The sequence below is a fragment of the Euleptes europaea genome, chromosome 16, assembly GCF_029931775.1.
Source record: "Euleptes europaea isolate rEulEur1 chromosome 16, rEulEur1.hap1, whole genome shotgun sequence".
NCBI lineage: Eukaryota > Metazoa > Chordata > Lepidosauria > Squamata > Sphaerodactylidae > Euleptes > Euleptes europaea.
In genome coordinates this window covers 27,828,153-27,845,456 of record NC_079327.1, presented here as the reverse complement: position 1 = coordinate 27,845,456, position 17,304 = coordinate 27,828,153, and the positions used below count along the sequence as shown (strand labels likewise).

At 43.9% G+C, this 17,304-nt stretch overlaps 1 protein-coding gene across 1 annotated transcript in view; it reads left to right on the top strand.

Moving 5' to 3' along the window:
- Positions 1–238: 238 nt before the first annotated feature.
- Positions 239–17,304, top strand: part of PCID2 (PCI domain containing 2) — a 279,698-nt gene continuing 262,632 nt past the window's right edge. Inside the window, exons 1-13 of the mRNA XM_056862007.1 lie at positions 239–297; positions 1,129–1,218; positions 2,674–2,747; positions 3,433–3,498; positions 4,701–4,742; positions 9,893–9,947; positions 10,506–10,609; positions 10,757–10,832; positions 10,936–11,077; positions 11,916–12,016; positions 13,286–13,359; positions 15,289–15,414; positions 16,466–16,589. Coding sequence (XP_056717985.1) covers positions 262–297; positions 1,129–1,218; positions 2,674–2,747; positions 3,433–3,498; positions 4,701–4,742; positions 9,893–9,947; positions 10,506–10,609; positions 10,757–10,832; positions 10,936–11,077; positions 11,916–12,016; positions 13,286–13,359; positions 15,289–15,414; positions 16,466–16,589 — 1,110 coding nt within the window. The 5' untranslated portion in view covers positions 239–261. The remainder of the gene's footprint in view (positions 298–1,128; positions 1,219–2,673; positions 2,748–3,432; positions 3,499–4,700; positions 4,743–9,892; positions 9,948–10,505; positions 10,610–10,756; positions 10,833–10,935; positions 11,078–11,915; positions 12,017–13,285; positions 13,360–15,288; positions 15,415–16,465; positions 16,590–17,304) is intronic.

Sequence of the window (17,304 nt, the reverse complement as noted above, 5' to 3'; positions counted from 1 at the left end):
TTTGCCCACTTCTCTATTCAGGTGTTCTCAAGCACCCACAGTAACATAAAGAAATTTGCTACACGTGTGCCTGATAATCCAACTATTTCTGCTGTTGTGCCAGTGACAAGCAGGCATGGTATACCATAGGCAATCATGAATATCTGCTCTTGACACATCCATTCATGTTGAAGCTGCTGGAAAAACAAATTGACATTACTGTGACTAATTCAGTGTGTTGTGTGTGTTGTCTTTTCAGAATAAAATGTTCGATTGCTTTCGATGGCACACATCACTATAAACCAATATTTGCAGCAGGTAAGTAATAGCTGCATTTCAGTAATCATTTCTCCACTCCTTTGGTTTATTCATTTGTGACTTTTTTTGTGCTGGGATGGGAGTTGGAGAAGGAAGGAAGCAAAAAAGAAGAAGCTCACCACCTCCTCCTAAGTAGACAAAGTGCTGCTTGTCTACTTTTTCTCTCTGGTGGGGGTAGAGATAACTACTAGGAAAGGAAGGAGAGATCAGAAGTGCCTCTTCCCAGCTGCTACTGCCTTGTTGCCGATCTGGATTGTGTTGGGGCTTGCAGCAGCTCCAGCCACCATCTGCCTTCTTTCTTCTCAGGCAGCCTCATTTGTCCACCTTCTTCCCTTGCCCTCCCAGCTTCTTCTTAGGCAGCTTCACTTGCCCACCCTTTTTCCTTGCCCTCCCAGCTTCTGCTCCCTGCCTCACTTGTGGCCTTCTCCCCACCCAAACTGGCCCAGATCCTTTATGCTGACCACACCACCACAAGACCACTGACTGCCTCTCTGGTTTGAGGGTTGTTATTACTGCCTCCCCCAACTTTTTAATGTTTGGAATTTTTCTGCAGATCTGGGTGGGTTTCCTTCTGTTTGTAGAAAAAAATGACCTTTATCAGTACTTGGCCCTGTTGTGTGGGTTTTTTTGATCCACACTCCATGAGCCAGGTTCAGAATTAAATGTAAAGGTTTGTTCAATAATATTCTCGCTCTGAGGAGGACTGCATCTTGTGCCATTGGGAGGCAGAATGTTGCAGCCAATGTTGCAAGATGCCCTCCTTACCTCAGAGCAGAAGGAACCTTCACGGTAAGTAATCCAAGGTTTGTTTTTGTATATTTTCATTCATAGGTATTGGAAGCCATTGACAACAGAGAGGGATCATTCTGTGCAGAATTAGTGTCATTTAAACATCCTCATGTTGCAAATCCAAGACTTCAGGTAAGAGACTTGCAGGGCAGGGTTGTTTAGAAGTAAGTTCCATAAGCATACATATGATTGAACTGTTGCTAAGCACACTGTTACTGTGATCTTCAATACATTTACTTCTAAGTGGAGTTACCATTTTTGAGTAGAACCCATACTGTATACACAGAGTTACAGTGTAAAAAAGAGCTCTGATTGGTGGCTGCAGAAAGGCAGTAGGGTGAGCTGGCACAAGCGGGGAGGGGGTAATCAGTGAAATACCCCACCCGGATTGAGCACATTGGGAAAATAGGCAGTAGCAGAGTGTGGTTCTGCAGGCCATTTCACCACAAAGGGTAAGCCCTGGAAAAACCTAAGCTCTGATTTACACACGCAGAAGAACGAGGGGGCAGTGGGCTGGTAGGATGGATTGCACCTCTTGAAACTCTAGATTCTAGCTTTGAATGTTCCTTCACAAAACAGGTTCTGAACAACCATTAGCCCGGCTGAGAAAACAGTTCTGTTTCCTCTTTTTGATTGCGGTGCTGGGAGTTTTTAACATCTGGGAAATGTCCTATAATCTTTCACTTGCTATCTGAAGCAGTGATATTTTTAAATTTTATTTTATAATCTGCCTTTTTCCCTAGTGGGGACCTAAAGTGACTTCTGTCATTTTCCTCTCCTCCATTTCATCCTTACAACACCCCATTCTGGCAGTACAAGTCTCTGCCACTTCGTTCTTCTGCATGTCACTTTAAACACTTAATATATTTATCATGAGAAGAGTCTACTGATCAGGTACATGAAAAACGTGGAGTTTCTCTGGGTCAGTTTTTGAAGATAACTTTTAAGATCTTTGTTCTGCTTGTTGACAAGGTTTTCCTTAAATGGGAGAGCTCTACTTTTCTTTCTTGAATGTCTTCCTTTGTCTTCTGTTTTCCATTCTGTTTGTTCCTTTTTGCTCCTTTTTACTTGCTTTGAAAAGCTCTTCCTTGATTTTTCCATTCATGTTTTCATTAATATTTCACAGCTTGTAAAACATAACATTTTTACGAGCTATGATTTTATGGTATGGAGTCTTCAATGTATGGGTTTTCTCACACGTTAAGAGAGCTGCTGCATTTGCCTTCATTTGTGTCCATAAGGAAATAAGCCATTTGTTCAGTAACAAGAACGCATGTGGAAAAAAATAAGAGGTTGAATCCAGCAGAAAATTTCTGATTAGGATTTCGGTCAGTGGGAAGGGATATTCGCGCCTCCTACAGCTCAAAATACTCCTTGAAGTGCCACTTGTCAGGGACAGGGACATGACCCCTCACAGGAATAGCAATCCTTGTGGAGAGTGTTTGGAGGTCTGCATGAGGAGGTTATAAATGGTAAAAGTCAGCCAGCCCTTCTGTTAATGGATCCCACCCCATATATTATGCTATATTTGCCACATTCCTTTGCAACAAAGCATCAAGCATCTCACTGAGCTTATTTTATAACTAGCTTCCATCACCGGAAGAAAAATGCCAACAAGTCTTGGAGCCACCTTATGATGAAATGTTTGCTGCCCACTTAAGGTAAAAATGGATGGGATGAGGGGCTCAATCGATTAAGTATGGAGAACGCTTTCCTCAATTGTTGCGAAGGATTCAAAGGAATAGTTTAAGCAATAATAATTGTCTTTTGGTATTTGTGTTTTGGCACCTGCAGTGTAGCAACAAACAAACAAAAATGTATATGTAGTACTCTCAATTAACTCTGTCTTATAGATAGTGTTGGAGTGGTGCTTAAAATGGCTGATGACACTACGAATGTGTCATGTGTATTACAAGAATGGGGAATCCACCCTGCCATAGACTCCAAAATCAAAGTGAAAAAGCAGAAATCAATCATGTTCTAGGCAGCTTTGTGAAAGTTACATTCAAAATAGAAACAATTTAAAATATACTTGATCATAGCAAGTAATATTCTTGTTTAGGCCTGCATGTTAGATAGAACATGTTTACTTCTAAGTAAAGTCCCATTGAAGTGTGTTGTGCTTACTCCCAGATATGTGTATTACTCCCAGATATATGTGTAAACTGAAGGTTGTAATCTAGAAAGCACAGTATTAAAATATATCCAACTTTGAAATCTCTTCAAGTATAATTTGAATAGCATTTGTTGCTATTCGTGAACTGCATTTTAATCTAATTAAAGGAAAGGACTGTAATTTGGATATAATCTCGATTCTTAATACATTTCTCTCTTATGTTTTGATAGATGTACGTATGCGGTTGCCAACCATGACTTTGTAGAAGCTTACAAATGTCAGACTGTTATAGTACAATATCCTTTACCATTGGTGTGTGCCGTGGGATTCGGGTAGCAACTTGAGCACATAGGGAGTACGCAATTGTGTTGCAGCCTGGGTGGGCTGAAGGTTCTGTTGTCTGGGGAAATAGAATCTTAGCACTGCTGCTGGGGCATTCTCACAGTCCCTTTTGACCAGTGGTCATGCTGGGCTGGGGTCTGGTCAAATGGGACTGGGAGAGCCCCAATAGCTATTTACCATTCCCACTTAGACATTTTGCAGAATATGGAGGAAAGAGTTATAACTTGCAGATGCCAGAAAACTCCAGCTCCCCCTAGGTTGCTTAACGAGCAGAAGGTGCTTATTTATTTTCTTCTGAACCAGTAAAGTCACAAGGATGCCCAAAGATGACTGTCAAATAACGTGAAGGCAAGTGACATTTATTTATTTATTTACTTACTTCATAGTCTGTTTTTCTCATAACGACTCAGGGCAGATTGCAAACATTAAAAACCAAAAATAAATACAATGTAAAAATGTATAAACCTTCAAACAACATTAACAACAACAATTCATTCCCCTTCAAAAAATGCCCTCCTGAAAAGTTCTACGCTTATCTGCAGAAAGATAAGTGCAGGGGCTTATCTGTCCTTATCAGGTTGGTCATGTCACCAGGTGGGTGCCACCACAGAGAATATTTAGGTACCACTGAAGTTACCCGTTTGCCAGGTGGCATCTTCAAAAAGCCGGAGGTCTCTTTAATAAGGGGATAGGATTGCGATCTGTTATATGTATCACCTTCCTCTTACTGCATTGTCTTCTACTTTTATAACCTGTTTTCTGTATTATGGCACATATGCCCTAGACAAATTTTATTGCCTATAGTTTTTCGTTTGGATTGTTTCCCAGTTCTGTAATCCTAGTCCTATGCATTGTTCATTGACGGCATTTGATGTTTTAGGTGATTTTTCTATATTGTAATCTACCTTGAGTCCCAGTGAGAAAGACTATGAGCGAAGTGAATAAATAAAAGTTGTAGGCAGTCACACTATTTGCATATTGTATTTGAATACCACCTTACCTGCTATCACATTTCCGTGCACTCGAGAGAGGAAAACTTCACCTTCTTGCTTTGACTGCTGTCAGGGTGGCTGTTGGTCAGAATGAACGGCTGGGCTACTGAATTCTGTGCGTCGTATAAAACACAGTGTATTACGTTTCCCTGAGCTTTTAACACATCCTTCTTGAGAGCTTTTCAGGTGCACAAAGAAGACAACTGGTAAGTACCAGGCAAACATAATTATATAAACAAATGCATTGTTCTGGTGAAGTTATGGAGACATATGTGAACACTTCACGGAGGTGAACATTTCACCAACAGATAAATGTCCCCTGTCACCTCTATATTTTTCTGCATAATTTGTATTTAGGGCCAAAAACTTACTAAGTAAAGCAAAGTTTGCGTAGCCTTCATCCAGGCAACTTATTAAGAATAGAAAGGACATCGCTTAAAGAGGGAGAGAGACACAAAGAGTTTGAGAACGAATGTTGGAGGGTGGGTCATTTATCAAATGACATTGAGAAAGGGACATCTGAAAAGGTCCTGGATTTCAAGTACAAGTAAGTCTTGAGGAATTTAAATAAGAGAGGGTTCTTTTGGTGGTGGTGATTCGTATAGAGAATTGCACAGGACTGCTAAGAAGGATGCAAAAGGGAGAAAATGTAAGCTAGATTCAGTTGTTTAAGGCAAGGCCTGGCAATGTACAAACTTGGATGTCTGCCATTGTATGCAGCCTGAAGGCATCCTAAATAAATATGGGCCAAGAAAAGTGTTGAAGGGCTCATGGAATTTTGGCAAATCTGGGTTGTGACGGTGGTCCTTCTTTCTCGTTCTGGGAGAAGGGCATCTTGTCATTCGCGGGTATTACCATCACGTGCCCAGGGAGGCAGGACTAAAAAATTTTTCAACTTCCTGCCCCCTGGGTGGGAAACCCAGTTTTCGTCCTGCCTTGGTTAGGGTGGCAGCTTCGTTGTTGAACTCAGTCTGGTTGTTCTAATTCTTTGTGTTTTTGTGGACCTTTACGTCTGTGTTTTATCTCTAGTGTGTCTTCCTTTCTCCTTCTATTTTTTTTTTTTTGCCGGCTTTGGCTGCGAACCGCTTCCCCTCACCAGTCCTTTCTCTTTCACTTTACCTCTCCGCCCCCACTTCGCCCCGCAGGGCAAGATGGCGGACGGCAGGAGAGACTTGGATTCTGACCTCCTCTCTGAGGAGGATCATGAGTCGGCCCTCGTCGCCTCAACAGGGCGAAGATGTAAAGGGAACATTAACGGCCGCAGTTGCGGCGGCGCAGCAACACGCGCAGAGGGGCCAACCACACCAAAAAAGGCGCGCTCTCATGAGCCGCCTCAAAATGGCGCAAAAAGGATCGAGTGGCCCGAAACAGCGACCGCAGCAGCCGCGGCCATTACAGCACCTCTGGAAGAAGGCGCCTCTCTTGTTCCCGAGAATCTTCATGGGGTAATGTAATGCGCACCGAGGTGGAGGTTCCTCTATCTCGGCGGGAAATGTTTGATCTTTTTAACAGTGTCCTAGATAAGCAAGCCCAAATATTAACAGCCTTTAGGGACTCCATTGTGCCTCTAGTACAAGGGGCAAGTGCATCCACTGTTCCCCCTCCCCGTTCCCAACAGGGACAAGAGGACCAGACTACCACCCATTGGCGCACAAAGGCAGCCTTAAAAGCCCCTCCGCCCTCACAAAGCCTCCAGATTATGGAGGATGGAGTCTCTGACTCAGAGAGCAGAGAGGAAGGCGAATTTAATTCTGACTAAGAGAGTCCAATCCTTCTCGAGGAACAGCATCCCCGCTTGTTTTCCACTGAGGACTTCCAAAGTCTTGGTAGTTCTTAATGAGGATGCGGACTCTGTGACTAAACCCACACCAAAATCTAGGAAGAAGGGAACAAAAGAATTTTTTCCCAGTACAAAGCCTAAGGTCTGGGAAATGCCCTTCCCAGAATTTTTTGAGAACCAGGTGCAAGCAGAGTTTGACAAACCCCTGGCCAATAGGCTATTTCCTTCCAGCACTAAAAGGCTTTATACTATGGTTCCCCAAGCCATGTCTCTATTTCAGCTTCCCCTGATTGATGCACCAGTGGAAACAGTACATTCCCCAGATCTCCCCTCTGAGGATGGGGTGGGGACCATTAGAGACCCGCTTGATAGAAAAGCAGAGATTCTTCATGAACCTTCTTAGAAAGAATCTCTGCTTTTCTATCCAAAGTCCTATAAAAAGGAAGGGAGACCTTTCTCGTCTTTCCCCAATTTTTGGTCTGCTCATACCTTGGCACCTTTCAGACCAGATCAGCGAAGGGGCACCTGGAATAATCCGAGGGGTTCCTTTCGCAGGGGAGGCAACCGGTTTTTTCATCCCCCCCCCCCCCAGGGACAACAACAGCAGGGTAACGGAGACAAATTCTCCAAAACCCCAAAGCAGTGACGCCAAGTCACAGGAAGTGGGGGGCAGGCTCCTACAGTTCCATACACAATGGGAAAGGTCCTACACAGACGCCTGGGTGTCTCAAGTGATATCTTCAGGCTACCTCATAGAATTCACCTGCCTCCCCAGAGATAAATTTGTAAATTCCCCAAGGTCATTGCGCAAGGAAAAGCACCAGAGAACCCTGGATGCCATTTTCCACTTACTCCAGATACAGGCCATAGAGCCTGTACCTCTACCCGAGATGGGCAGTGGGGTTTATTCGATTTTCTTTACAGTCCCCAAGAAAAATGGGGACTGGAGGGCTATCTTAGATCTGGAGTACCTCAACAAGATGGTCAAATACAGAAAGTTCCGGATGGAAACCCTCCGGTAAATCATAGAAGCCCTGCAGGTAGACCAGTTCCTTACGTCTTTGGACTTGAAGGAGGCTTACCTTCACGTCCCGATCCATCAGGCACACCTCAAATATCTCAGGTTTTGCTACACAGGAAAACACTATCAATTCAGGGCTCTCCCCTTCGGCCTGGCTTCTGCGCTCGCGCCTTCACCAAGATCCTGGTGACGCTGGTGGCGTTGCTTCGGCAGGAGGGGATTACCATATTTCCCTACCTGGACGACATTCTGATATGCTCCAAGTCCAGGGAGGAGGCCTTAGCACACATGGACAAGGTAGTTCAAACTCTTACCAACCATGGTTTCTTAGTGAACCTTCAGAAGAGTCACCTGGTTCCAACCCAGAGGTTGGAACATCTGGGGGTGATTCTGGACACACACAAGAATCTAGTCCTCCTACCTCAGGGCAAGATTGCCAAAATCCAAAGCATGGTACAGGCCACGATCAGATCCAGTCACGGCAGGATCATGTACTTAGCCAAAGTGCTGGGAAAGATGGTGGCTTGCCTCAGCTCCGTACCATGGGCCAGATGGCACTCGAGGTCTCTCCAGAGACTCCTTCAGCCTTATCAGAACCTCATCACACAAAGCAGGGACAAATCCATCCCGCTCTCACTGGAATTCCGTCACTCACTCCTTTGGTGGTGCAAACCCAGCAACCTCAACAAAGGATTACACATTGTCATAGAGGATCAGATCCAGGTCTACACGGACGCAAGTCTAGAAGGTTGGGGGGCCATATGTCAAACCTACATAGCTCAGGGCCAATGGTCAGCAAGAGAAAGAAGGTTATACATAAACGTCCTGGAGTTAAGGGCCATTCGGTTGGCTCTACAACAGTTCCAGACCCTACTGCGACACAGACACATCCTGGTTCGCACGGACAATGTCTCCGCCAAAGCTTATATCAACAAGCGGGGGGGGGGGGGTTTGAGGTCTTCCAGACTCCAGCAGGAGGCGGAGATCATAATGTCATGGGCGGAGGTGAACTTACTATCTCTGGCAGCAGAGCATGTCAGAGATAGTAAGTAGCATGTCACTTCACATCATGACTTTTCTGAAAGGGGTGGCACAGACTAACCACCAGTAATCCACTGGTTCCCCACGTGGTGGCTTAACATAGTCCTCACCGCCTTGACACGACCTCCCTTCGAACCCATCAGGGACATTCCTTTACAGACTTTGAGGATGAAAACCATCTTCCTCACGGCGGTGACCTCAGCCCATCGAGTATCCGAGTTGAGGGCACTGTCAGTGCGCGAAGGTTTCTGTACCTTTCACAGGGACAAAGTGGTCCTCAGGCCGGATCCCACCTTCATCCCAAAGATGAATTCTGTATTTCATCGATCTCAGGAGGTCCACCTTCCCTCCTTTTGTTTCAACCCAGTGCACCCAAAGGAGAAGGAGTGGCACCATTTAGATCTTAGGAGACTTCTAAAGGTGTATCTCAGTTGCACGGAATGTATTAGGCGTTCAGACACACTATTCATCTCCCTAACTAGTCCATCCAAGGGACAAAAAATGTCTAGCTCTGCCATCAGCTACGCAGTAAGGCAATGCATTACTGAAGCATACAAGGCTAGCAAAATTCCACCTCCTTTGGGCATTACTGCACACTCGGTGCGCAGTGCGTCAACATCAGCAGCCTTTAATAGGCAAGCCTCACTAGATGAAATTTGTAGAGCAACTACCTGGTCTACGGCCAATACCTTCATAAAACATTATAAGATCGATTCCACGGCCTCTGCTGACGCAGCCTTCGGTAGAAGAGTCTTGCAGCACGTCTTGGATAGATCTTAGACCCCACCCAGATGAATAGCTCTTGGATATCCCGCGAATGACAAGATGCCCTTCTCCCAGAACGAGAACGGAGCCTTGTTTACTCACCGTGATGGCTCCTTCTGTTCTGGGATGAAGGGCATCTTGCCCGCCCAAGAAGTAATCATCCAAGACTTAGCATGTCAGTTTGAGGGGTACCAATAAGTGGATTCTAAATTTAAGAAGCGTAATACAGGATCCTCCTTATGTCCGCCATCTTGCCTGATTCAAAAGAACATGTTGTTTTTTCCTGTTGTTTTTTGTGTGTTCATATAATGAGAGTTCACGTTTCTTCTGTAAGCACCTTGTTTTTGGTGCATGGTTGTCTTTTGCACTTACCTGTCTCCTTTAGCTCGGTGAGTACGAAGCTGGGTTTCCCGCCCAGGGGACAGGAAGTTGAAAAAAAAATTAGTCCTGCCTCCCTGGGCACGTGATGGTAATACCCGCAAATGACAAGATGCCCTTCATCCCAGAACAGAAGGAGCCGTCACGGTGAGTAAACAAGGCTCTGTTTTCCACAACTCTGGCTATGATTCATTGGCAGTCTACTTTTGTGGCTGAACTTCACATTAATTTCAATTTCAATACCTTTATTGGCATACCAGAACTTCACATTAAACTGATAATATTAATGGATGTATGTTTCTGTTACCGATCATGGAAGTTGAATTCTGTTGCTTGCATGGATAACTAAAGGTGGCATTTTATTTTTCCAGGGCTTTGCCTATTATGTATGCAGTAGCTCTTGATCTTCGAATATTTGCTAATAATGTAAGTAATATCTGAAGAGGTCAGGCCAGTGGGTGGGGACTGCCTGAATGAGGTTTGGGAAACTTTAGGGTACTTTGTGCCCATCCTGAGAGCTGCTTCGTCTTGGGAACTCTCTAGATCATCATCCCTTGCTATTGGGTTAGTGGCCCTGAGGTGTTTTGTGGATGGCTTGAGACACAAATATAGCTCGTAGGGGTGATAAGTGAAATACTTGCTAAATACTGCAGCATGAGTGATGACTGCTAGACTGTCAAAATTGCATGCATGCGGCGATCTGTTCGGTTACTGAACACAGTCAAAGGCCGCAAACTCTAAATACCAGCGTAAGGAGGCAACACCAGGGGAAGGGGCTTGGCCTCTGTGCCCTGTTTGTTTCACCCTCCAGGGCAACTGGTCGTCCACCATGTGAGACAGTTTGCTGTACTAGATGGACCCCTGGTCTGGTCCAGCAGAGCTGCTGTTATGGACATTTGTGGATTGATTGACACTGATTAGAAAACAATAGGCCTGTAAGCTGGGGCGTGTGTCATCTCTCTTGGTTTCCTCTTGTCGTGATAGGCTGACCAACAGCTGGCAAAGAAAGGCAAAGGCAAAATTGGTGACATGTTGGAAAAAGCAGCGGAACTCCTGATGAGCTGTTTTAGAATCTGTGCCAGTGACACGTGAGTGGATGTTTTCTCTGGATCTTGGATTAAATAATTTTTTCCCAGTTTGTAAAATGTGATGTAACTTTCTTTATCAACAAGCTTAGGTGTGTGTTTGTGTACATTTTGATATCAATACATTCCTGATGTTTGCTTTTGTTACAGTCGGGCCAGCATTGATGATTCCAAAAAATGGGGCATGCTGTTTCTGGTGAATCAGCTATTTAAAATTTATTTTAAGGTATGATCCAACCCCTGTATGGCTTTCCTTGATTTCATACTCCCGAGGCAAAGTTATTGTTGCGTGTACATTTTCCCTCTCCTAACATCAATGTTGTTTCCAGATCAACAAGCTTCATCTGTGCAAGCCCCTGATAAGAGCAATTGATAGCTCAAATCTCAAAGATGAATACAGCATGGCACAGCGGGTTACGTTTAGATATTACGTTGGACGGAAGGCCATGTTTGATAGCGATTTTAAGCAAGGTATTTACAGTGTAGAGACTGATTGTGGAAAGGCTGGAGAGGGGGTGATACATCTAAATGATGTTAAGTTGATAATCATTACTGTTTATTTTCCTCCATCCTCTATAAGTGGGAAATTGAAATCCATGTGGAGCTCCTTATCTGAACAACTGAGTAATCTGTCTTCTAAGTATCCTGAGGCTTTCTTTATTGTAGCAGGGGATTTTAATGCTCAGAGTGGATAACATGCAGTGGAAGGTTGGAGGATGATTATACTGATGAGTCCTTATTCCTTCTAATTTAAATGAAACTGAAACCTTTTGAGCAGAATACTTCACAAGTCTTAGAATCCTTCCTTCCTTCCTTCCTTCCTTCCTTCCTTCCTTCCTTCCTTCCTTCCTTCCTTCCTTCCATATAAGCTCCTTGAGTCATGAATCTTGAGCAGCATAATCTTGGGATCTTTGTGTGTATAGCCTGAGGTTTATCATATTGTTCCCTCCCTGGAGGAGAAAACCTATAATGGCAGCAGGCCGTAAAAGAGAGTAGAAAACCATGATTTAAATCTAGTCTTACTGACTAGTGATTTAAATCATGATTTAAATTGATTTGATTTAAATCATATCCACCCTGCTACTTGGACAAACTGTCCTTGACTTCAGTCATTAATTTTCTCTTTCGTATATGTGGATGAGTGATAGAGTTTGATATTTTGGCTTAATGTTAATACTTGTAAATGTGGACCAAAAAACCTTTTAGAAAGGTAGCTTTGATGTGATTGCATTAAATGTCTTTGTTGTGATGCCATATTTGCTGCTGTCTATTACTAGTCGTTTTTCTGTTCCTCTTTCCATGTCTGCAGCTGAAGAATATCTCTCTTTTGCCTTTGAGCACTGCCACCGCTCAAGCCAGAAAAATAAAAGGATGATTTTGATTTATTTGCTGCCAGTGAAAATGTTACTGGTAAGTGTCATCTAAACATACCAAGCCCTGTTGCACACCATAGCGCTTTGTAATGTAGAGAACGGAACCTTTATGGAGTAGTGTATTTGTATGAGGATGCCACACAAGCATTTGGTGAGGTGTCGAAGGTGGGCTGCAGTTGGGTTGGTACTCTATGAAGGCTTGGGTTATGGTCAGGGGTTAAAGAAATGCTATGGTACTTGGCTGTTGGGAATTAGTCAGGAACAGAGGCTGGGCTTCTCAGCATGGAAGAATTCCTTCATCTGAACTTCATTGAGTCAAACTAGTACCAGGATTTGGCCCTGCTGTGTTGTCTTCTAACCACTGCACCCACTGAATGCTGAACTTAGACCCAGTGGAGTGCTGCCGCCAGCATCAGGATCTGTGGGATAGAATTCCTTCCTCCCTCAAGGAACTAGAAAAGAGAGTTTCATACAAGGATGCAGCTCTCTTCCCACCATCCATCATATCCAACGCCTTGTTCTGTGTTCCCTACCTTCTGAGATGAAACAGCTGGTGACCAGAGTGACTTATTTTCTATGGTGGTGGAAGGCCCTTCCCATAGAGATTTAGCTGCTGTCTAGTCTCATGTTTTAGGCATTAGTTAAAAACATTTATATTTGTCCAGGTTTTTTTTTTTGAAGAAGAGTAGGTTTTTATACCCCACTTTTCTCTAACTTAAGGAGCCTCAAAGCAGCTTACAATCACATCCCCTTCCTCTCCCCACGACAGGCACCTTTGTGAGGTAGGTGGGGCTGAGAGAGTTCTAAGAGAACTGTGACTGGCCCAAGGTCACCCAGCAGTCTTCATGTGTAGGAGTGGGGAAACCAACCTGGTTCTTCAGATGAGAGTCTTCTGCTCTTAATCACTACACCGCACTAGCTCTTAGTTTTGTTTATTGTTTTTTTGTGTGTATGGTTCATGCTAAAGCGGGGTGTTTAACTGTTCTGCTGAATTAGCTCTTTGTGTTTTTATGTTGCTGTTTTATTCTGTAGTTTTAATTTTTTTACTGGCTTTCATGTTGTGAGCTTATTTTGAACGTATTTTAAAGATAAGCAGCAAACATATCTAAATAAATAAAGACAAATATACATTACATCTTCAGTAGAATGTAATTAAGATCACAGCACTAGTCAGCTGTATGTATTAATGGTTTGCTTACTTGGGTTATATAAAGCAGTTAGCCGTCCGATAGCTGTAACAATTTTACAGAATTATTAGATACTTGATGAGAAATTTCAAATACTAACAACTGTGTCTGATTTTCAGGGACAAATGCCAATGATCCAACTTCTAAAAAAATATGACCTCATGCAGTTTGCAGAAGTAACAAAGGCTGTCAGGTAAGTTTACTCACTGAATTTTTTTTAGTTTTTTTGCTGTTAAGTTGCAGCTGACTATAGGGTTTTCAAGGCAAGAGATGTTCAGAGATGGTTTGCCATTACCTGCCTCTGCATAGCACCCCTGGTATTCCTTGGTGGTCTCCCTTCCAAATCCTGACAATCCCCATTCTACTGTGGAAGCTTGCTGGGTGACCTTGGCCCAGTCACACACACACACACACACAATGTAATCTACTTTGGGTCCCCATTGGAGATAAAGGTGAGGTATGAATGAAGTACATAAATAAAACAGACTGGTATTGTCTTTGGGCTTAAACGGTTGGGCCAAGAAAGGAGGAGCATGGAATTGGACACTCAGGCTGCTCAAAATAAGGAGGCCAGAACACGGGACTGAACCTAGGAGTTGCAGTTAGTGCTGTTCTGTGTTAGAGGCCTAACACACCAACAATTTACAGCATATTATGCTCGGTGTGTGTGTTTTGGATGGGTATTCTTCATTTCCGATCTCACCGTGCCTGTTAAGACTGCTCCCAAGATGGTTTATCGTCATATCGCACCTCCAAAGTAATAGTCCGAAAAGTTGAGAGGAGGAGTGTGGGGGAGCACTGTGTCATGTCTATGTCGCTGATGCTTCCCCGCCTCCCCTCCCCTTTCTTTGTTTCACGCATGCGCAATATCATTTATCCGAATGAGCGCTGTACGCCATTAAGAATTGCCTCATTTGCACGGCAGGGAAACCCTAATCACAACCTATGCAGGCATTCTCCCCCCCCCCAAAAAAAAACACCAAAATAAGCTGTTCCTTGCACAGTGCTAATCACAGAGCTGCCATCTTTTCGGGCATTGCATTTTTTCGTTGGGACGAGCACATTAAAAAAATTTTTTTGAGAGCAGGGAGGCTCACTCAACCCCATTAGTGGGAGAAAGAGGAACAGCCGGGGAGAAACTTTGTGCCGGCAGGAGAGCCCTGACTTGTGTGTGTGTGTGTGTGTGTGTGTGTGTGTGTGTGTGTGTGTGTGTGTGTGTGTGGGCGCTCTCTATCCCTCAGTCTCTCTCCCTTCCTCCTCCTCCTGCTTCCCCCTCCCCCATCTGCCACTCACAGCAATTTCACTACTTTTCCAGCCCTCTCCCTCCTCTGCATTCCTTCCCCCTCAAGCCCACGAACTGTTTACAAAATCCACTTCAAGGACATTCCATATGAGGGAAATGTTTGATTGGGACCCTGCACAAATAAAAATGGTTGGTCTAATGTTCCAACATTCCCATGTTCCTTTGTAAGACCACACGCACTTATGGTGGGGGGATTAAGTAACAATAATGATTGGTTATCAATCATTTAAGAGGGGAGGAGAACTGAACAGCGTATGTAACTGAACGCACCCCTTGGATTGCCAGTTTTGAAACGACATAACGAAATACATCGTGGTATGGGCGTTTTGGGGAAAAAACAGATGTCTGGCGCTTCCAAAGCATTTCTAAGCCGAAATGGGAGGCCTGAGGTGCGATCTAACCAGGATAACACGTTTTTTAAAACATAGTGCGTTAGGCCCCAGAGTCATATCCTGGAAGCTAAGGAATAGGAGACCACCATGGAAGTCCAGGGTTGCTATGCAGAGGCAGGTAATGGCAAACTACCACTGTTAGTCTCTTGCCTTAAAAATCTTATGGAGCACTTTCCACCACCATGTTGGAGTAAAGGTATAAACTCCACAGGATCACTTCTCATGCTGAATTGCATTACTTTATTCTGCAGCGGGAGAGATTACACATATGAATGTTTCTCCCAGGTAAAATATCCTACCTGAACACAGAAAATGAGCATGATGCAGAGAATTCAGCACCGTTCTTCCTCTCCCTTTTGTGGAAGGGATGGGCTGCTTTCCTTGGAAATAAAGTATCACAGCTCTTCTCAATTTTTAATTCCCGTAGCGAAGGCAATCTTCTTTTACTGAATGATGCTCTGGCAAAACATGAGACGTTCTTCATCCGCTGCGGCATCTTCCTTATCCTTGAAAAGTTGAAGATCATAACCTACAGGAATCTCTTCAAGAAAGTGTAAGTAGAATAGCATTTCTACTGTTTGGAAGGGGACTCTGTAACAAATAAGCAAGCAGAATAGCTTAAGATTTGGTTCTGCTCAATAGAAGAAGAAAGTGACCTTGGCTAAATTGATGAGTTACCTCTTATTCTCTTCCTGTAAGGAATGTTGCAAACTCTTGACTAAATGAGTCAGCTTTTCCTAGAAAGGAATTTGAGCCTTAAGGATCAGGCCATGCTGTTCCCAACTGGAAGACCCTGTTGATGGCATGCCAAGTTCAGCCTAATGACCGGGGGGGGGGGTTCTTTTCCCTCCCCTCCACACCTTTCCCCTGTATTTCCTGAGAAGAGGCTAACTTGCTCTCTGAGTTCTACTTCTGATCCTGGCAGGAAGGTCTGCCATGCCAAATTCTGGAACCATCTCTGGTATCATACTCTTGACCTTATTTAAGTCAGGGTTAAGCAGTAGAGTGAATTTAGACATATGTTAACTTCCTTTAGTTCTCCAAGCCTCTGTAGGATTCTGCTTCTTAATCCCCCCCTTAATATCTTAATTTATGCTGTCAGTATGAACCTCGTTTTTGTATTCCAGTTAAGAAAACAAGGGAACAGGGGCTTGGGATCCACCAAAGGATTTCCATGCATGCTGGGGAGAGGGTGATTTTTGCCAATTCTCTCTCCTTCAAACTCCCAACTCCTATTCCTAGGGGTTCCCTACCCCCCTGGAACAGTATTTGGGGAGTATTTTGGGATGCAGCAGATGAAGGAGACAAGTCCCGCTCCATTGATGGAAACTACTTCCATCAGTTGAAGTTTCCTGTGGATCCATGCCAGTGATCGAACAAAACATTTCAGGAGTTTCCCATAATTATTGTAACAGGTCCCCTTGAACTCTGATTCTGAGCTGAAGGGAGGAAGCTGCATCAACATTTATGTTTTGGCATCAGCCAAAGTTGTTTTCCTGGGAAGTAAAGATGTTGTAGAGAAGGTGGGCATATTTAATTTAGGCTGGGTTTGAGCTACTGTATCCTATAGGAACTAAGTTGTATGTCCTTTTTCTTCTTTTTAGGTATTTGTTACTCAAAACTCACCAGCTTTCTCTAGATGCCTTTCTGGTTGCTCTGAAATTCATGAAAGTCAATGATGTTGATATTGACGAAGTCCAGTGCATTCTAGCTAACCTCATATATATGGTATGTATTGAAGTTCTGTTGCTGTATTGAAGTTCTGTTAAATTCAGTCTGTAACAATGTATATGTTGGGTTAGTGTAGTTGACTTATCTCAATATAAGATCCACTAGCCCTAGATTTACATTGTGTGTGTGCGTGTGTGTGTGTGTGTGTGAAGTGCCGTCAAGTCACAGCCGACTTATGGCGATCCCTTTTGGGGTTTTCATGGCAAGAAACTAACAGAGGTGGTTTGCCAGTGCTTTCCTCTGTGTTCAGTAACCCATGACAACTGTTTCAAGCAAAAAACATAATATTTAATAGTTGATGAATATTTAGTGACTATGGGCTGTAAATTAAAGTGTCATGCAGAGTGTGCTGCAGTCCACTGAGGACTAGGTTTGGCTGATGTGGGTTCAAATCCCTGCTCCCGTACAGCCCACAAAGACGCTTTTTCTCTCAGCTTCTCTTTCCTACCTATAAAATGGGAACAATAGTACCAAAGGCCAAAAAGAGTTAAGATGCTGTGGTGTAGTGGTTAAGAACGGTGGTTTGGAGCGGTGGACTCTGATCTGGAGAACCGGGTTTGCTTCCCCCACTCCTCCACATGAGCGGCGGATGCTACTCTGGTGAACCGCGTTGGTTTCCCCACTCCTGCACATGAAGCCAGCTGGGTGACCTTGGGCTAGTGATGCTTTTTTAAACAAGATGCACACTAGAAGCACCAAACATGATTTTACG